The sequence below is a fragment of the Solanum verrucosum genome, unplaced genomic scaffold, assembly GCF_900185275.1.
Source record: "Solanum verrucosum unplaced genomic scaffold, falcon-dt-bn FXZP01000049.1, whole genome shotgun sequence".
Lineage (NCBI taxonomy): Eukaryota > Viridiplantae > Streptophyta > Magnoliopsida > Solanales > Solanaceae > Solanum > Solanum verrucosum.
This window is the reverse complement of record NW_026020221.1, coordinates 9,163,473-9,181,235: the sequence shown is the minus strand read 5'-3', so window position 1 is coordinate 9,181,235 and position 17,763 is coordinate 9,163,473. Positions and strand designations below refer to the sequence as shown.

Genomic DNA, 17,763 nt, shown 5'->3' with positions numbered 1-17,763 from the left:
GATTAAGTTCTTTATTTGAGTCCTCCATCACAATAGATTACCTACTAATCAATATCTTAACCTTATTGACACAAATATATCTCCTATTTTCACATTCTACGAGAGTGCAAATGAAATCATCAGCCATATTATTTTTCATTGTTGTAATGCAAAGTTATTTTGGAATACAATCATCCAGAATAACTCAAATCTCACTATACTAAACAATATCATCTTTTCTACTGATGAATGGTGCAACACCTGGAATTTAAGTAAGAACAATCCCTTTAATAACTTCTTATCATGGAAAGACCTAATTCCATTTTGCTTATCGCATATTTGGTTAGCTAGAAATGGCTATCTCTTTAATAAGAAGAAGGCACATATCAATACTTATGATACCATCGCAAAAGCTACTGAATACACCCTATTAATTACTAGGAAAGATGTTGCTATTAAGCATACTATTAACCTAAAGTGGGAATGTCCATTACTTGGCCATTATAAACTCAATTGATGGTTCCTCCGTAGGTAATCCCGATGTAGGGGGTATTTGAGGAGTTATATGTAACAATAGAGGTGATTGGATACTAGGCTTCAAGAAGGGTATTCCAAATAGTACTAATACTTTGACAAAATTATTAGCTCTTATGCAGGGGCTTAAGATTGCAAAGGATAACAACTTGATATATTTGGACATTTCCACAGACTCAATCGAGGTAATAAATTTTAGTAATAATGACCATGAATCTTATAAGTCTATAATTCGTGAATGTGGGTCATTGATGCAACTATTGGGAGATCCAAAACTCTTGTATACCTATAGAGAGCATAATAAGGTAGCTAACCTCTTAGCCAAGGAAGGGGCCAAGAAGCAATTATTTGACCGCACAAGAATTTTGCAAGTTCCTCCAATGTTTGTAAATGAGGCAGTTTGGGCAGATATACTAGGAACTGCGTTTACAAGGGAAATTTCGACTTATAATAATAATATTATCCAGTTAATCAAAAAAAAGACTTCAACCAAACGCATCACAAATAACTCTAGCCATGAACTTGACTTCACAGAGATTACAAGTGAAATGAAATATGTTCCTTTATAGTATAGGAATAGATCTCACTATGTTTTAACACAAGACACTAAACTCAAATGACAACTTAAGACTTTCTGCAGATGACTCGATCAGGTCCCTTGTTGTTGATATAAGTTTGTTCTTTCTTGAGAAAATAGATTTTACTTTGAATATTCTTGATTACAAAAATTAGGTTGTTTCTTGTCAAAGTGACTGATGTAAATCATAGACAAAAATAACCTAGTAATGTTTCATTGGCAGAGAACTTTGCGCCTCTGTTGCCGTGTCCACCTACCACAACAGGTATGACAGCTTTACAATTGCACTCCATTGACTTGTCTTGAACAACCATTATTCAAAGGATCAAGTCCCTTTACCAGATCTCATTTCTCCGTAGTTTGTTTACTCATCAACACATAAGAATGCAACAATCCCCTTTACGACTTGACCCTATTTTCAACCTCTATTATACATTTGTTACTACTTCTTTCTCTTTTTATTTTTCAAAATTTTAATTCAAAAGTCTACTAATTAACACAACATCTTAATTTCAGTATATGTTAAAATTTACAGTATATAGAGGAACTTCAATGTTCTTGTGACATGAAATAGATGAAACTATAATTTGTGTAACAACATTAAATTATTATTTATGCTTGGACATTAAAATATCGAATCATGAAAAATAGAAGGCATAAAAGGTAGCAGTATAGTTTGCAATATTCTTTAGTTTGTTACAATTGAAAGAACTTTTATTGAATAAAGACTAAATTAAAATTAAAATTTTATTTCTTAAGAGAGTACAACTCTTGAAAAAGAAAACACTTGAAAAGAACGTTGAAAATGTTCTAAACAAATTAATACATTTAATTAGGGGCTTGGGGACTCAGAAGGAATTTTATTTAGATCTATATCTATTGAATTTTCACGCAATCTTTTGCCCCTGACATTACCTGTAGTTGAGCAACAATCCTCTGGTGGTGGCAGCGGTGTTTGGGGAATAACTATCGCGGATTTTGTTAGTTGGTCTAATGATAAACCTTTTGATGACGTTATACCTAACATGTTAAAACTTCGTAACAGAAATATTGCTTGTTGATTCATTGAATGAGATTGAAAATGACTCATAAATTCTTCATGCGTGTTACTGATTTGAGTACATATAGAGCAACGAAGAAGTGTAAGGTAAGAACTCAATATTCAAAAGAACATAATAGTATACGCATCTGTGTTAGACATGTTAATGTATGTAATGAAAAAAAAACTCTAGTATTTTCGAGATATCGAGTTCACCTTTTGATTTATTAAAAAAGAAAGGATGACACTGAGTAATGCATTTCAATTCTACGGAATATATAAAGTATTTATAGGCCAGTACGAGTCTCGGCTGCTCATAGCTAGATATGGACCCCACTCATGTCAAGATATATAGTAAATTTATTAATGTAATAATATTAAAGTTACATGACCAAAACACAAATAATATCTAAAGACAAAATTGATGTTTTTTCTATATGGGGATTTTTTTTTCCTTTTTTTGTTTTTGGTGTTTTTTCTAGCTAACTAAATTTATAAAACAATATGTAGTAAAAAGGGTCATAGAAAAATTATATAGAATTAAAAAAATTATTAGTGTTAAAAATAATTTAAATAATATTTTTTTTAAAATAGAGACCAAAATTGAAATTTAGAATTAGCTAGTGTAATAATATTTTTTTTGGTTAGTCTTTCTTTTTCCTCTGTAAATGAAGAAAATTGTAAATATTGGAAATAGATTACAAACTACGATATTATGGTCATTTTTTTTCTTTTCATAAGAAGAAAATAATTTAGATCTTGATTCTTTAAACTAGATATCAAACTAATTAATTTTGTAAAAATATATCAAACTTGGCTCAAAATAAGTAATTTAGAACTACATAAATTATAATATAGTATGTTATGGCTAGTATTTTATTTTTCTTCCATAAGAGGAAAATATTTAGATTTTGTAGCTAAAATTCAAATTGTTTTTTTTAAATGTACCATATGTTATTTTATTTAAAGAATTAAATTTAATATTTAAAATTAAATATTATAACATAATTTATTATGGTCAGTCTTTCATTTTTATTCTGTAGAGAAAAATAATTTAGAACAAAAAGCAGAGAATATGATTTAAAAGTTTAAAGTAAATAACAAAACATAGTTTATTATGATCAGTCTTTCATTTTTATTCTATAAAAAATAATAATTTAGATGTTAAAGTAATGGTTTAAATTTACATTTAAAATTAAATATCATAATATAGTTTATTATGGCCCGTCTTTCATTTTTATTTTGTAAATGAAAAATAATTTAGATATTAAATTAAAAAATAGAATTTAAAATTGAAAAGTAAATATCATCATATAGTTTATTATGGCTATTCTTTCATTTTTATTCTATAAAAGAATAATAATTTAGATCTTAAAGTAAAGAATTAAATTTAAACTTAAAAGTAAATATCATAACATAGTTTATTATGGTCTGTCATTCATTTTTATTCTATAAAAAAAAAATTAGATCTTAAACTAAAGAACTAAATTTAAATTCTAAAAATAAATATTATAACATAGTTTATTATGGCCACTCTTTCATTTTTCTTCTGCAAAAGAAAAATAATTTAGATCTTAAAGTAAAGAATTGAATTTAAATTTGAAATTAAATATCATAACATAGTTTATTATGATTAGTCTTTCATTTTTATTCTGTAAAAGAAAAATAATTTAGAACTTAAAGTAAAGGACTGAATTTAAAATTTTAAAAGTGAATATGATAACATAGTTTATTATGGTCATTCTTTCATTTTTATTCTATAAAAGAAAAATAATTTAGATCTTAAATTAAAGAATTAAATTTAAATTTAAAATTAAATATCATGACATACTTTATTATGGTTAGTCATTCAATTTTATTCTATAAAATAAAATAATTTAGATCTTAAAGTAAAAAATTTAAATTTGAAATTTAAAAGTAAATATCATAACATAGTTTATTATAGTCAATCTTTCATTTTTATTTTGTAAAAGAAAATAATTTAGATCTTAAAGTAAATAATTGAATCTAGATTTAAAAATAAATATCATAACATAATTTAATATGGTCAGTCTTTTATTTTTATTCTGTAAAAGAAAAATAATTTAGAACTTAAAGTAAAAGACTGAATTTAGAATTTAAAAGTAAATATGATCACATAGCTTATTATGGCCAGTCTTTCATTTTTATTCTATAAAAGAAAAATAATTTAGATCTTAAAGTAAAGGATTGAATTTTAATTTAAAAGTAAATATCATAACATAATTTATTATGCTCAATCTTTCATTTCATTTTCATTCTATAAAAGAAATATATTTTAGATCTTAAAGTAAATAATTGAATTTAAATATCATAACGTAGTTTATTATGGTCAGTCTTTCATTTCTATTCTACAAAATAAAATAATTTTAGAACTTAAAAGTAAAGAATTGAAATTAAATTTAAAAGTAATACCATAACATAGTTTATTCTAGTTAGTCTTTCAATTTTATTCTGTAAAAGATAAATAATTAGATAGGTAAGGAATTGATTTATTTTTTTAAATATCATAACAATTTATTATGGTCAATCTTTCATTTTTATTCTGTAAAAGAAAAATAATTTAAATCTTAAAATAAATAATTGCATTTAATTTAAAAGTAAATATCATAATATAGTTTATTATGGTTAGTCTTTCATTTTTATTCTGTAAAATAAAAATAATTTAGATCTTAAGGTAAGAATTTGATTTAAACTTAAAAGTAAATAACATAGTTTATTATGATAAGTCTTTCATTTTTATTTTATAAAAGAAAAATATGTTAGATCTTAAAGTAAATTTAAAAGTAAATATGATAACATAGTTTATTATGGTCAGTCTTTCATTTATATTTGTAAAAGAAAAATAATTTAGATCTTAAAGCAAAGAATTGAATTTATATATAAAAGTAAATATCATAACATAGTTTATTATGATTTGTCTCTCATTTTTATTCGGTAAAAAAAAACTGATCTTAAAGTAAAGAGTTGAATATAAAATTTAAAAGTAAATATCTTAACATAGTTTATTATGGTCAGTCTTTCATTTTTATTCAATAAGAAAAAACTAATTTAGATATTAAAGTAAAGAATTGAATTTAAATTTAAAAGTATATCTCTTAACATTGTTTATTAGTCGGTCTAATAATTTAGATCATAATGTAAAGAGTTGAATTTAAAATTTAAAGGTAAATATCATGACATAGTTTATTATAGCCAGTCTTTCATTTTTATTCTGTAAAAGAAAAATGTAACGACCCGAACCATCGTTAGGTAGGAGAAACAAAAATTTGGGAAATTTTGGGCCACTGTCCCGCCAGAGCGGGGTATTTGCTGCTACGGGTGCAGCTCTAGCGCGGGATAAGTTGGCACTAGAGCGGGATAGGCGAGACAGAACGTAAATTACGAGAAATTCTAATTTCTCCATCTTCCTAAAATACCTAAATAAGTCGTAAAACACCCTAGAAACCTCAGAAAAGCTGCTCTAAACTTGGGAAGGAAGGAGAAGGAGATTTCTAGCATGAGGATGGCAAGATCTTGCAGATTCTTGGCCAAATTCACCGTCACGAAGCCCGAAAAACAAGAATCAAAGACCAAAACTTTGTGCAGCTGTTTGGCGCCCAGGTAGGCAAGGTTTTATGAATTGAGTAGTTTAAATATGTGCTTACTACGTAATATATGTGAATCGATGGTAGGATTTATGCGTAGGCCTTCGTGCACTGAATGATTATTGATTTAAACCCTAGAAAGAAGCCTTAGACGATAAATTAGGACTGAGTATGGTCGAATTAGGGTTGCATGATGTGTACTGATGAATAATCCATTGTAGGTGATGGTTGTGATTCTATGTTTGTGTGATGTACGTTTGTTCTTGCTTCATTATAATACTTGTGTGTATATGAATATTGCATTATTGATCACACTTGTTGTAAGGAGATAAATGAATGATGGTTACCATGAAATCATGACTTAAATGTATGATCTTGAGGATATACTTGTGATTGCGATTGTGGTGTGTTGAATGGATCGGTTGCCACGTTTCGGCATAAGTAACTTGGATTGGTTGCCACGTTTCTGCATAACTAACTTGGATTGGTTGCCATGTTTCTGCATAACTAACTTGGATCGGCTGCCACGTTCCGGCATAATTATGGGATCGGTTGCCACGTTTCGGCATAATCATTGGATCGGGTACCACGTTCTGGTATGCTAATTGTTTTGGGTTTGGGTTCCATGAGAGGACCAATTTCTTGTCATAATTGTATAGTTTGAGGAAATGTGAAGTTGTTCATTGTTCGTACATGTTGATGATATTGTATTTGTTCGATAGGTGCATGTGATTATATCGTGGTGTTGACTTATATATGTTGCACTTAGAGGTAAAGGTTACGTTATGACGGCTTATATTTGGTTGTTTTGTGTGTTTAGCGAATTGGTAGGGTATACTGGAAGGGTAAAGTGTTCAGGGGGCGAGAAATGGATAGTAAGGGTAGTTCGTGTGTTGTAATGGCGGGAAGTAGAGGCAGTGTATGTGATGAAATATGTGTAGGTGGACTTCACCTTGGGGAAAAAGATTGGGTTTAGTGGTAAGGAAGTTTGATGTAGTGTATATGTGACCATGGTTGAGTAATGTGACGAGGGAGTAAGGGTACGGAGTGAGCGGTTAGTTGCAATGTTTGTGGGTGTAATTGGGGAATTACTAAGGTGTCAGAACGAGTAGGATGTGATCAAGTACCTGGTAGGTAGGTTGATCGGGAAGGATGTTAGTAGTCGGAGTACTAGTGTATATTGGAGGTATTTCAAGAGAGGGTGAAGGTGGAGAAGCGAATGATTTATTTCATGATCTTACTAGTTGGTTTCTTATATTATGCGGTGGGCGTCAGGTTGACCGATGATGCCTACCAGTACGTGTGTTTGTACTGATACTACTCTTGCTATGTCTTTTGACATAGTCTAGTTGCTGGATCAGTGAGGTTTCATTAGGTGAAGACAAAGAAAATCTCCAGCAACTTATATTCTTCCTTCCGCATGGTGGGAGCTGTGTCTTTTAATTATCATGTCCAGTTGTACTCTTAGTAGTTCTTGTACCTGTTTATACTAGATCCTTGGGAGTGTTAATTCTTCACAAGTCTTAACTCGAAATAGTTTTAAAGGTTTTTAATAAAGAATTCTGTTAGCATGTTATTTTCGTTTATTTAATTTTCTGCATGTTTTAAGTTGTTGAAATATGAGGGTTCTCCTACTTAGTTGGTAGTATGTAGGTGCCCGCATGGCCCGACGGGTTGGGTCGTGACAAAAAAATTACTTAGATTTTAAAGTAAAGAATTAAATTTACTTAAAAGTAATTATCATAACAGTTTATTATGGCCAGTCTTTCATTTTTATTCTATAAAAAAATAATTTAGATCTTAAATGTAAGGAATTGAATTTAAAATTTAAAAGTAAATGTCATAAAATAATTTATTTTTGTTAGTCTTTCATTTTTATTCTATAAGAAAAAAAAAATAGATCTTGAAGCTAGATAATAAACTGTTTTTTTTTTTTGTATTAATTAATGCCATACTTGGCTTAAATTTTTCTTGAAAAGTAACTCAAGCTCAAGAATGGAGAGTTTTGTAGTATTTCAAATTGACACATTCGTCCAAATTTTGTTATATTTTGGCTTAGGACATTTACCTATGGTTAATATGATCATATTGTGATCAAACTATAGGAATGTATCAACTAAAGTAAATAAATAGAATTTTTGAACAAAATAAGCCATTGTTTAAATTAATTCACCAAAATAGTATGTTTTTAAATTTTTTTACGAAACTAGTATAAACGTAGTCCATAGTAACGTTTTATGCTTTATTTTATTTTAAAAAATTTAATGAGATAAAGACGGACTACTAACAGCGTTAAATAATAATACGTAACTGGGAATCACGTTTTAACTCTAATACGTTATTGGGAATAACGTTTTAAGCATCTATCTTTTAATCCTATACTAGAATAAAAAAACCCCAATTTAGTTGTACTAATTACAGAAGAAAAAAAGGGGAGATTAACGGAAGACCCAAAAAAACCGTCTTCTTTCTCCTAACCCACCTTCAGGTTGCAATTATGGCGATAAACAAAAACCCATCTTCTTGCTCTTACAGAATTGACGCTTAATCTTTACTCGATTTGAAACCCTTTTTTTCTATACAAGAGATTTGAGAGTTTTGTTCGACTACTGAAGATTAGATACACTACAAGAAATTGGAAGTGAAACTTTCAAAAATTTGAAGGACGTCTGCAGATTTGCTTAAAAAAGGGTCAAAAACCTTTGAAAAAGAAGAAATTTTTTGTGATTAAGGTAATTTTGTCATACACTGATATAGTTTATCTTATAGTTGATGAATTTGTTGTTTACCTTTTTGTTAAAAAATGACATTTTAGTTTTTGTTTTTTCCCTTTTTATGAGAATAAGAAATTATATGTACTTGAAACTATTTGAGTGATGATATTCAATTTCCTCAACAGTTGCGATTCTTATAGAAAAGCTTATATTTTAATTGATATGATTGAAAATGTTTGTGGTGAAGCATTTGAGGAAAGTTTCTAAGTTACGTTACACTTGAGTTTGATTTTCTTTGTTAGTTTGGTTCATTATTTTAAAAATAATTACTTATGTATAGGTATTTCTTTTATGGCTGCTAATAATGCATACTAATTGGATCCCGGTCCACTTGAGCCGTGTGTATTAACTAAACAGCTCACTCATAGGTCACGAGATATATGAATAGGAAATGATAATATGATTTTGAACACAAGGAAATGTGATGGGAAGTTTTGGGACCTAGTAAATGAACATCCTATCCATCCACGAGTTCTAGATGCGATTAAATTATCCGAATTATATGGTGTTTATAGATCTCATAGGACTGTTATAGATCGTAGTTTAATCATTGCACTAGTTGAAAGATGGCGTCCTGAGACTCATACATTCCACTTTAGGACAGGTGAGGCTACGATCACCTTGCAGGACGTGGAGATATTGTATGGCTTACCCGTGAAAGGTAATCCAGTAGTTGGGTATAAGCCACAGAGGTCCGTAGTTGATTGGCAAAATATTTGTCAAAGATTATTAGGTTTTACTCCACACCCTCAAGACTTTAAACATAGTAGTCTCAAAGTCTCTGCGCTTAATGCACACTTACGACTTCAGCCACGGTTGCCTGACTTGGCAACACAGGATATGGTCAACGAGAAGGCTAGGTGTTATATGTTTTGGATGATTGTTGGTTTAATGTTGGCAGACACATCTGGCGGTCTTTTAAAGCTTATGTACTTGCATATGCTAGAAGATATCACTGTAGTAGGGTCTTACAGTTTGGGTAGTGCAACCCTAGCATACTTGTATCACTTTCTTTGTAAAGCCTCCCAAAGTACCCAAAAATGAGATTACTGGATTCCTACCACTACTTCAGGTATACCCAATAATTACACTTAGTATTTATTGAAATTTTATCTAGTTTATAATTATCTATTATGTTTAGATTTGGGCATGGGAGAGAGTTACCGTCCTTAGGCCTCTGATTGTAGCACAAAGAGACCCGAGGAATATTTTCCTTGTTGGTTTACCTAGGGGTCCACATGTTGCTAGATGGTTTACACATTTTAGTTGGACAAACACTATCAAACATGGGTTAAGAGTTTTCAGGGATGCGCTTGATTCCATGACAGAAGATCAAGTAAGATGTTGTATTAGTTTTCTCTTAACTTTCATATATATTGTAATTGTGAATACTTCTTTTTGTTATAGTTTATTTGGGAGCCATATTCTTCTGATATAATTGAGAGTCTTCCCGAATATTGCCGCTTTGGAAGAGATATATGGCATGCTAAAGTTCCAATTTTTGTTGGGATGTTATGGAGGTTCATTTACCCGATCGAGTTATGAGGCAATTTGGATTGGTATAGGCGATACCATCTCCATTTCCATTTGACGCTACGCATTTTCACCATGATCGTCGAGGAAAACCAAACACAAATTGGGAGTTAGAGCATGCACAATGGTTACATTTTTGGAACCATATTGACCAATATGTATGTAATGCACCAATCCTTCATGGATCACTTCAGTATGATGATCCCTACCTTATTTGGTTTAGACGTATTACTCATTTTATCATTGGTAATCCTATTTCGAGTCCTCAACAACAACAAGGTTATGTGCCTAATGCGACGACATATGAAATAATGGTAAGTTTGATAACTTAATTTTTCTTTACTTTAACTTGTCCAGTTAGCATATTGAATTAGTAGAATCTGGTTCATTAGCATTCTATCAAAGTTTGTACTTCATATTTGTGGATTTGTGGATATGATTTGTCCAGTTAGCATATATATCAAAGTTTTCCTTATCTGTTCTACTTGTACTTCATATTTGTGATTTATGGATATGATTTCATTCTCTCCATGGTGTCCTAATTTACTGGTCTGCCACATTTTTTATGAAAATTGACTCAACATGTTAAAAATCTGATTCCCTCATTAATTTTGCGTGGTTTACAAACTTGGTCAACTTAGCTAGCATGTTTCTTAATCTTTTCAGTACCCGATTCCCTCATAGAATTAATTATTTTGGCCAGGCATGTCATATTCATTTGATGGTTAATAAAGCAATATCATTCGGTGATAACCCATCAATGGAGGAATTTTACGGGTTTCGTGCAATGGTGCGGGATGAAGGATCTAATTGTTTGGCATATGTGCAAGAGGCAGATAGGATTCATGTGCAAGCCAATTATAAAAGAGATGAGAAAATGTCTGACCATTTGCATCCCCCTATTCGTCGGCGAGGAAAATGTGGTGTTGCGGGTAGGAAGGTACGTGCTGTTGAGAGAGGTCGAGCGCCTATTGAAATGGGTGAAGGTGATCAAGCCACACAAGATTTCCAAGAAGCCTCGGATTATGAGCCAACAAACACTGAGATTATGCCATACATGATACCACAGACTCCACAAATTTCAAGGGATCCAAGTCTTACATCACTTGAAAATGTATTTGGTAGTAATCAACCTCAACATTTTGACAACACCCCAAACTTTTCCTCATCGCCTGTAGAAGGTAATGAGTTGAATGATTCTAACAATGAAGTGGATGGTGATGAGTTGGAGGATGCAAATCAAGGTGCAAGCCAAGGTGGTGAACCATCGGTGAAGAAAAAACATAAAAAATTTCCTAAGCTTTATGGGACTGGTACTTTAAAATCTTCACATTATTCTTTGACATAAGTGTTCCTTTTTAGTTGAATAATTGAAAAATTGTTCTTACTTTTAAGGGAGTCATCATCTTAATCAGCACCAAAAAGAAAAAAAACAAAAGATAACAAAGTTTCTGTGTTAACAAAGAAAAAAGGCAAAGGATGAATCATGTGGTTCCAAGTAAGCTTATAATTCTTAGTCTTTCAATTGTTGCATCTATATCGGATTCTTTATAAACTCGTTCTAAATGGATTGATCTTTGGAGATCATGTAAGTGAATGGACTTTAAATGGATTTTATGTTGAACAGTTGACCTGCTATATGTTATGTTTATGTTTATGTTTATATCTATTGGTCTTTTGTATCCAGCACGTTAGGAATGATGTGGTACAATTTTCTCCATAAATGGGATTGAAACATATAGTTAATTCAATATTGAAGTTAAACCAGTTAAAGCTCTAATCAACATGGTAAAAAAATTGTTATTTTTCTTTTGAGATGCATTACGTTAATCTCATAATGGTAATGGCTGAAAGGTTTTTCTTTCATTAGCTTCAATATTTAACAGTTTGAAATTCCTATTGCAGATTGGATATAGGAAGAAAAAGAAGATAACTTGGAGCTCATTTTTCATTCTTCTTATATGGATATTTACAGTTTTGCTCATTTTCGTTCTTCTTATGTAAAAATTAACTATAGTTTTTGAAATTCCAGCAAAGAACTTCATTTTGGTGGTTAATCTTTTTTCACTTCATTTTAATGGTGTCAAGTATTGTAGCAATATAATAGAAAGATAGATATAAAAATTTAATTATTATTTGAAATACGTTACAGTAGCTAACTCAAAGAAAATTATCATAACTAGACATTGACCCACAATTGGAACTAACACAATTACACTAATAAAAAACTATCCACTTAAACTTAATTACGATCTGGACGTCGACGCCTATCATGTCCGGTTTGTCTACATAATCCACAAGCTCGCTCATATACTGCAGCACCACGATCCATCTCATTAGGTATTCTAGTTGTCCTTGACCGATTGAGACGACCATACATTACTTTCCATTCTAAAATTAGGAGATGGCCAATACGCCTCATGGCCAATTGGTGAGAAGGACCCAGAATATGTTGCAACATAATTCTCTACAGTGAAATGTTCACTAACAAAGTTTCTAGCTAGCCCTCCCATTCTATCAGTGATCTTCATGACATATGAACATGGAAAATGCAAATTAACCCATTTTCCACAATCACATTTTCTTTCATTAAGTGAAACACAATGAGGATTACCACCATTACCATCAACCTGTATAGATCTAACTCCATATACCCCTGTGGGTATATTCCAACAAAAAACAAAGTGCCTTTTTGAACTTTCATAGTTCTTTTTCCACTTCATTTTGAACCTTTTGATCCACAATTCATCTTGTTCTAAAAGTTGTTGCGCTTTTTGAGACCTACGAGTGTATTGTTCAACAGTTTGCTCTAATGAATGTCTAACCATACAGTGACTGGCAAGCCTCGTGCTTTTTTCAACACTTCATTGAACGACTCTGAAAGATTTGTTGTCAACACTCCCCATCTTTTTCCACCATCATGGCTAACAATCCATTTGTCCAAGGGGATTTCCATGAGATATTCATATGCTTTTTCATTTTCTTCTCTAATTTGCCAAATCAAGGATTCAAATTTTCTTACTTGATGGGCTGAAGCAGCCCTCCACATCAGCCTACTAAGATCCTTGTTTGGAAATCGAGATTGAAAGTTGCTCTTAAGATGCCTTATACAATATCGATGGAAGACTCGAGGCTCCTGAAATCGGCGTAACTCCTGCAAACTAGTCGAAATTCCTTTCGCCCTACCAGATATAACACAAATATCTTCTCTATCTTTTATCACATGTGCACTCAAATTCCTAAAAAACCATTTTCATGCCTCTTTCGATTCTTTGTCTACAATAGCAAACGCTAGAGGAAGAATGTTATCATTTCCATCAATTCCAACAGCAATCAATAATTTGATCTCATATTTTCCATACATAGGAGTTCCATCTATTGAAATAACAGGACGACATTTTCGAAATCCATCAATGCATGACTTGAAAGCCCAAAACACAAATTTAAAAGTTTTTACCTCTAATGAACTAATAGACTCTTCGTGTTTCCATTCCACAACTGTTCCATGGTTAAAGTGTTGAAAAGCTGCAAAAAATTTGGGTAGGTCACTAAACGATTTCTTAAAGTCACCATACACCAATTCAAACGCGCGTTGACGTCCAAGCCACGCTTTTCTGTATGTTATTTGATGACCAAATTTTTCGTGAACCTTGGAAATGACATCTACCACCAAAACCTTAGAATTTTTTTGAATTTGATTTAGAATCAAAGATGCAATTAAATTGGTATTTAGGTTGGCATGAACTCTAGAAAGCCCTTCAGTCTCACATCTATGATTTTTAATATATTTTCCTAGTTTCCAAAGGTTATCTCCAACCTTTCGTCCTCGGAGAAACCACAAGCAACCCAATAAAGTATGAAACTTGCATCTTACAACCCATAAACTCTTGTTTGATGTCACCATCTTAAACTCTTTATTTTTTTTCAAACTCCAAATTGTCACAGCTCGTTTTAATTTTTCTTTACTACTAAAAAACATGCCTTTTTTCAAATCTTTTGTGGCATCTTCAGACCAGACCGAACAATACTCCATCTCAGATTCACATGTAGACATGAAAATGTCTTCCTCATTATCCAATGTTCTAAAATAGGGTACATCATGATTTTGCACTTTAGACACATCTCGTTCAAATCGATTAGGAAGATTTATACCAATGTCATTTTGAGAAAAATCTCTAGCATCATTGATATCTTCATCAGATTCACTTTCACCATCATCTTTTGAAGGTTCATCTTCCTCCGAACTTTCTTCACTAATTTCAGCATTTACATCACTGTCTGGATCAACGTTGGTCTCATTTTCTTTGTGGAAAAAGAAATATAATTAAATTCTAGAAAAATTATGAGACATAAAAGCTTGTTTTAAAATCAGTAATTTATACTCTAAATGGTTATTTCTTAAAAAAAATTAAGGTAATTAATCACAAAAAAATATCATTATCTATCTATGTATGTATATTTATAATGTGTAAAATTATGTTATCAACTAATTATATTAAAATTCAGTAAAAACATAAATTTGTTGTTTTACCTGTCCTCATATTCCCTCGGGCTATTGTCAACATGTCTTTGGCTACTTGAACCTTCACCAAATGATCGTTGGTCACACATTAACAATTGTTGGAATGGTGGTTGAGCAATCGATTCTGCATAATGAGGTTGACTAACCGTGACAAATCCATGATTTTGAGCCAATAAATTCATGTGATAACCATGTTGACCACTAATTTGAAATATATCATTTTGATTTGTTGATTTGGTCTTTACATACATTTCCAAAACATTTATGTCAATCTTATCCGCAAAGTTTTGAGGTATAAAAAAAAAATTGTAGCAAAGATTGATCATCCTCAATTTTAAACTCAATGAACCTTGTATGGTTACCTTGAATCGAACAAGGATATTTTCCCGAAATATCCATTTGAATATTTTCACTAGTTGTACCCATTTTCTCATGCAATAATTCAACCAATTCAACATATTGCATTGAAGTATACATGCTAATAATCATTCTAGCACATTTAGTGTACCTGAATCCGTTCATTTCAGTAATTATTTCGCCACCCCAATACAAAGCAATCATCACATTATGTTCAAAATTCGCCATTTTTATTCCTACACATAAAAATAAGTCATCTTTTTAATTAATAAATCAGAAAAATAATTTGAAAGCTATGGTAAAATAATAACATAATATGATATATTGACTTGACTTATTTAATTCATACCTTTGTGAATATTGTTTCAAAATTGGGCTACACAAACAAAAGCTTGACTGAATATTGTTGGAATGTGCTCTGTTACAACAAGGTTTATTTTATAACCATATGTGTGGTCAGTTTAAGAAATGAAAAAGTTGACTTTAACATAGTGTCGTAATTGATAGTCACGATTTAATGTAAAAACGTGATCTACAGTAACGTTTTATGATTTGTAAGATTCCAACATAGTAGGATTTGATTCTTAATTTGCAAAATTCGATGACCCGTGATTAAATCTACATAAAACATTACTGACAGTCACGTTTTATATATAAAATGTGGCTGCCAGTAACGTTTTATAATCTGTAAAATTTGCAAGATTCGATTCTTTAATTGCAGAGCCCGTGACTCTCACTTTAGTTGTAAAACGTGATCTACAGTAATAAAATATAAAACGTTTCTTTGAGTAATGTTTTAGCTCTAAAACGTGATTCAAGATAACGAAGTATAAAACGTTATTGACAATAATGTTTTATTTCTGTTTGCTCCGTGAACTTTTGCCTTTTTCCCATTAAATTTTTTAAAATAAAATAAAGTATAAAACGTTACTGTGAACCACGCTTATACTAGTTTTGTAAAAAAATAATAAAACATACTATTTTGGTGAATTAATTTAAACAATGGCTTATTTTGGTCAAAACTTCAAATAAATAAACCAATTATTCATTTATTTCAAATCTCATTTTCTTTTGTAGTGTTTGATAATAATTTTGAAATTTCACTAACTAAAATTTATGCTGAAAATTCTTATTTTAAAAATAAAGGTTTCATATTAAAAGACGATTCATTTTTTTTACTCAAATTCAAAATATCTCATCTTATAAGAATAGAAAAAATACTTACTAGTTTCTAATCCACTACAACATTTTATAGTTCAATTTTTTTTGTTTCAATCTATCAAATTACTCGTATTTAGAAAAGTTTCCCCTGGCATATTTTAAAGACCAAAAAATATATGTCATGGCACAGAAAGTAATGCAAACGATTACTCCTTTTGTCCCTAATTACTTGTCCACATTTGAATTGACACACCTATTAAGAAAACAATTATTGACATAGTGAGTTTATCATTTTACCCTTATTAATTATGAAGTGGATGAATTAAAAACTTAAGATTTTCAAGAAGTTTTACCTTTTTTCAAAGTAATTAATTGAGGGTATAATAGGTAAAAAATATTTTGTCCTTTCTTGATTTGTCAAAATGGACAAGTAATTAGGGACAACTAAAAAAGAAAAAATGGACAAGTAATTAGGGACAGATGGAGTATAATTGAATATTGCGTTGAGATGAAAAGAGAGAAAAAGAAGAAAAAAAAACAAAAAAATCTCATAGCTAGGGCTCTCCTTTAATGACCATATGTGATATGAATTTGATTTTATTTGTTCTCCTTATAAATTTGAATTTAAAAGAAAATCATTGGGTGGTAAATAAATTTCCAAATAAGATATTCATATTAAACTGACTCAACTAACCATGATTATTAGGTGTTTGACCATATATTTCAAATAGTTTTCACTTTATTTGAAATTTATAAAATTGTATTTAGTAATAATTTTTGCAAAAAATATTTGAAATACTTAAATGTACTTAATTAAAATTTAAAACTGAAAAAGTGAATTTAAAAATCAGGCTATAAAACTGTTTTACAAATTTGAAATACAACTTTAAGATAGAGCTAAAATTTTCATGTTTAAACGATGATGTTTAAATAAAGTGAAAATTATTTTATAAGAAATATTCTACGGCCTGATTCTAAATAATTTATCATAGTAAAAACATACTCCTTCAGTTTTAAAGTAAGTAATGATTTTAGCTTAGACACACCGTCAAGAAAATTACTCATTCTTAAAAAAGAAGAAATATTTTACTATATGTCTTTCCCTTATTTGAATGCCTTGAAGAAAGAAGTGAGATTTCAATGGTGTAAAACTCTGTATTAAAATAAGGGTAATTTTGAAAGATTTTTTAAAATTTTTTTCTTGATTAAGTAAAACACCACTTATTTGAAACAAAATGAAAAAAAAGTAAAAATACCACTTATTTTAAAAACAGAAGACTACTAATTAACCAACAATAAGTAATCAAAATATATAATTCTCTATCTCAGTTTATGTGCCACAAATAAAATTTTGAAATCAACCTTCTAATGTTTGACTATGAATTGAGGCATAGAAACTTTAAGTTTTTTTTTATGAAATTTAAATATTTGAGTATTACATAATTTTTTAAATTATAAATCATAATAATTAGCAACTTAAATTATTCAGAAAAACATATACAAAAATTCCGACCAAATAACAATTGGTTACTCTAAAATTGCAATTATGACACATGAATTAAGATACGATATGTATATATGTGCAAACACATTATTCACCAAATTTGGTGTAAAGTCCAAATTGGCAAGTTTTTAGCATCAGTGTGACAAAATGGGATGATTTGGCAGAATATAATTGGCTA

At 30.2% G+C, this 17,763-nt stretch overlaps 2 protein-coding genes across 2 annotated transcripts in view; both read left to right on the top strand.

Moving 5' to 3' along the window:
- LOC125830992 (LOB domain-containing protein 1-like) overlaps positions 1-17,763 on the top strand; it is a 393,543-nt gene that overhangs the window by 175,305 nt on the left and 200,475 nt on the right. The window lies entirely within an intron of this gene.
- Positions 10,919-11,501, top strand: LOC125830996 (uncharacterized). Its single transcript, XM_049510192.1, has 2 exons — positions 10,919-11,354; positions 11,437-11,501. The coding sequence occupies exons 1-2, from the start codon at positions 10,919-10,921 to the stop codon at positions 11,499-11,501; spliced, it is 501 nt and encodes a 166-aa protein (XP_049366149.1).

Coding starts and splice junctions, on each gene's coding strand:
- LOC125830996 (XM_049510192.1), top strand. CDS start 10,919: ATGTCTGACCATTTGCATCCCCCTATTCGTCGGCGAGGAAAATGTGGT. Junction 11,355..11,436: donor TCCTAAGCTTTATGGGACTG/GTACTTTAAAAT, acceptor CTTACTTTTAAG/GGAGTCATCATCTTAATCAG.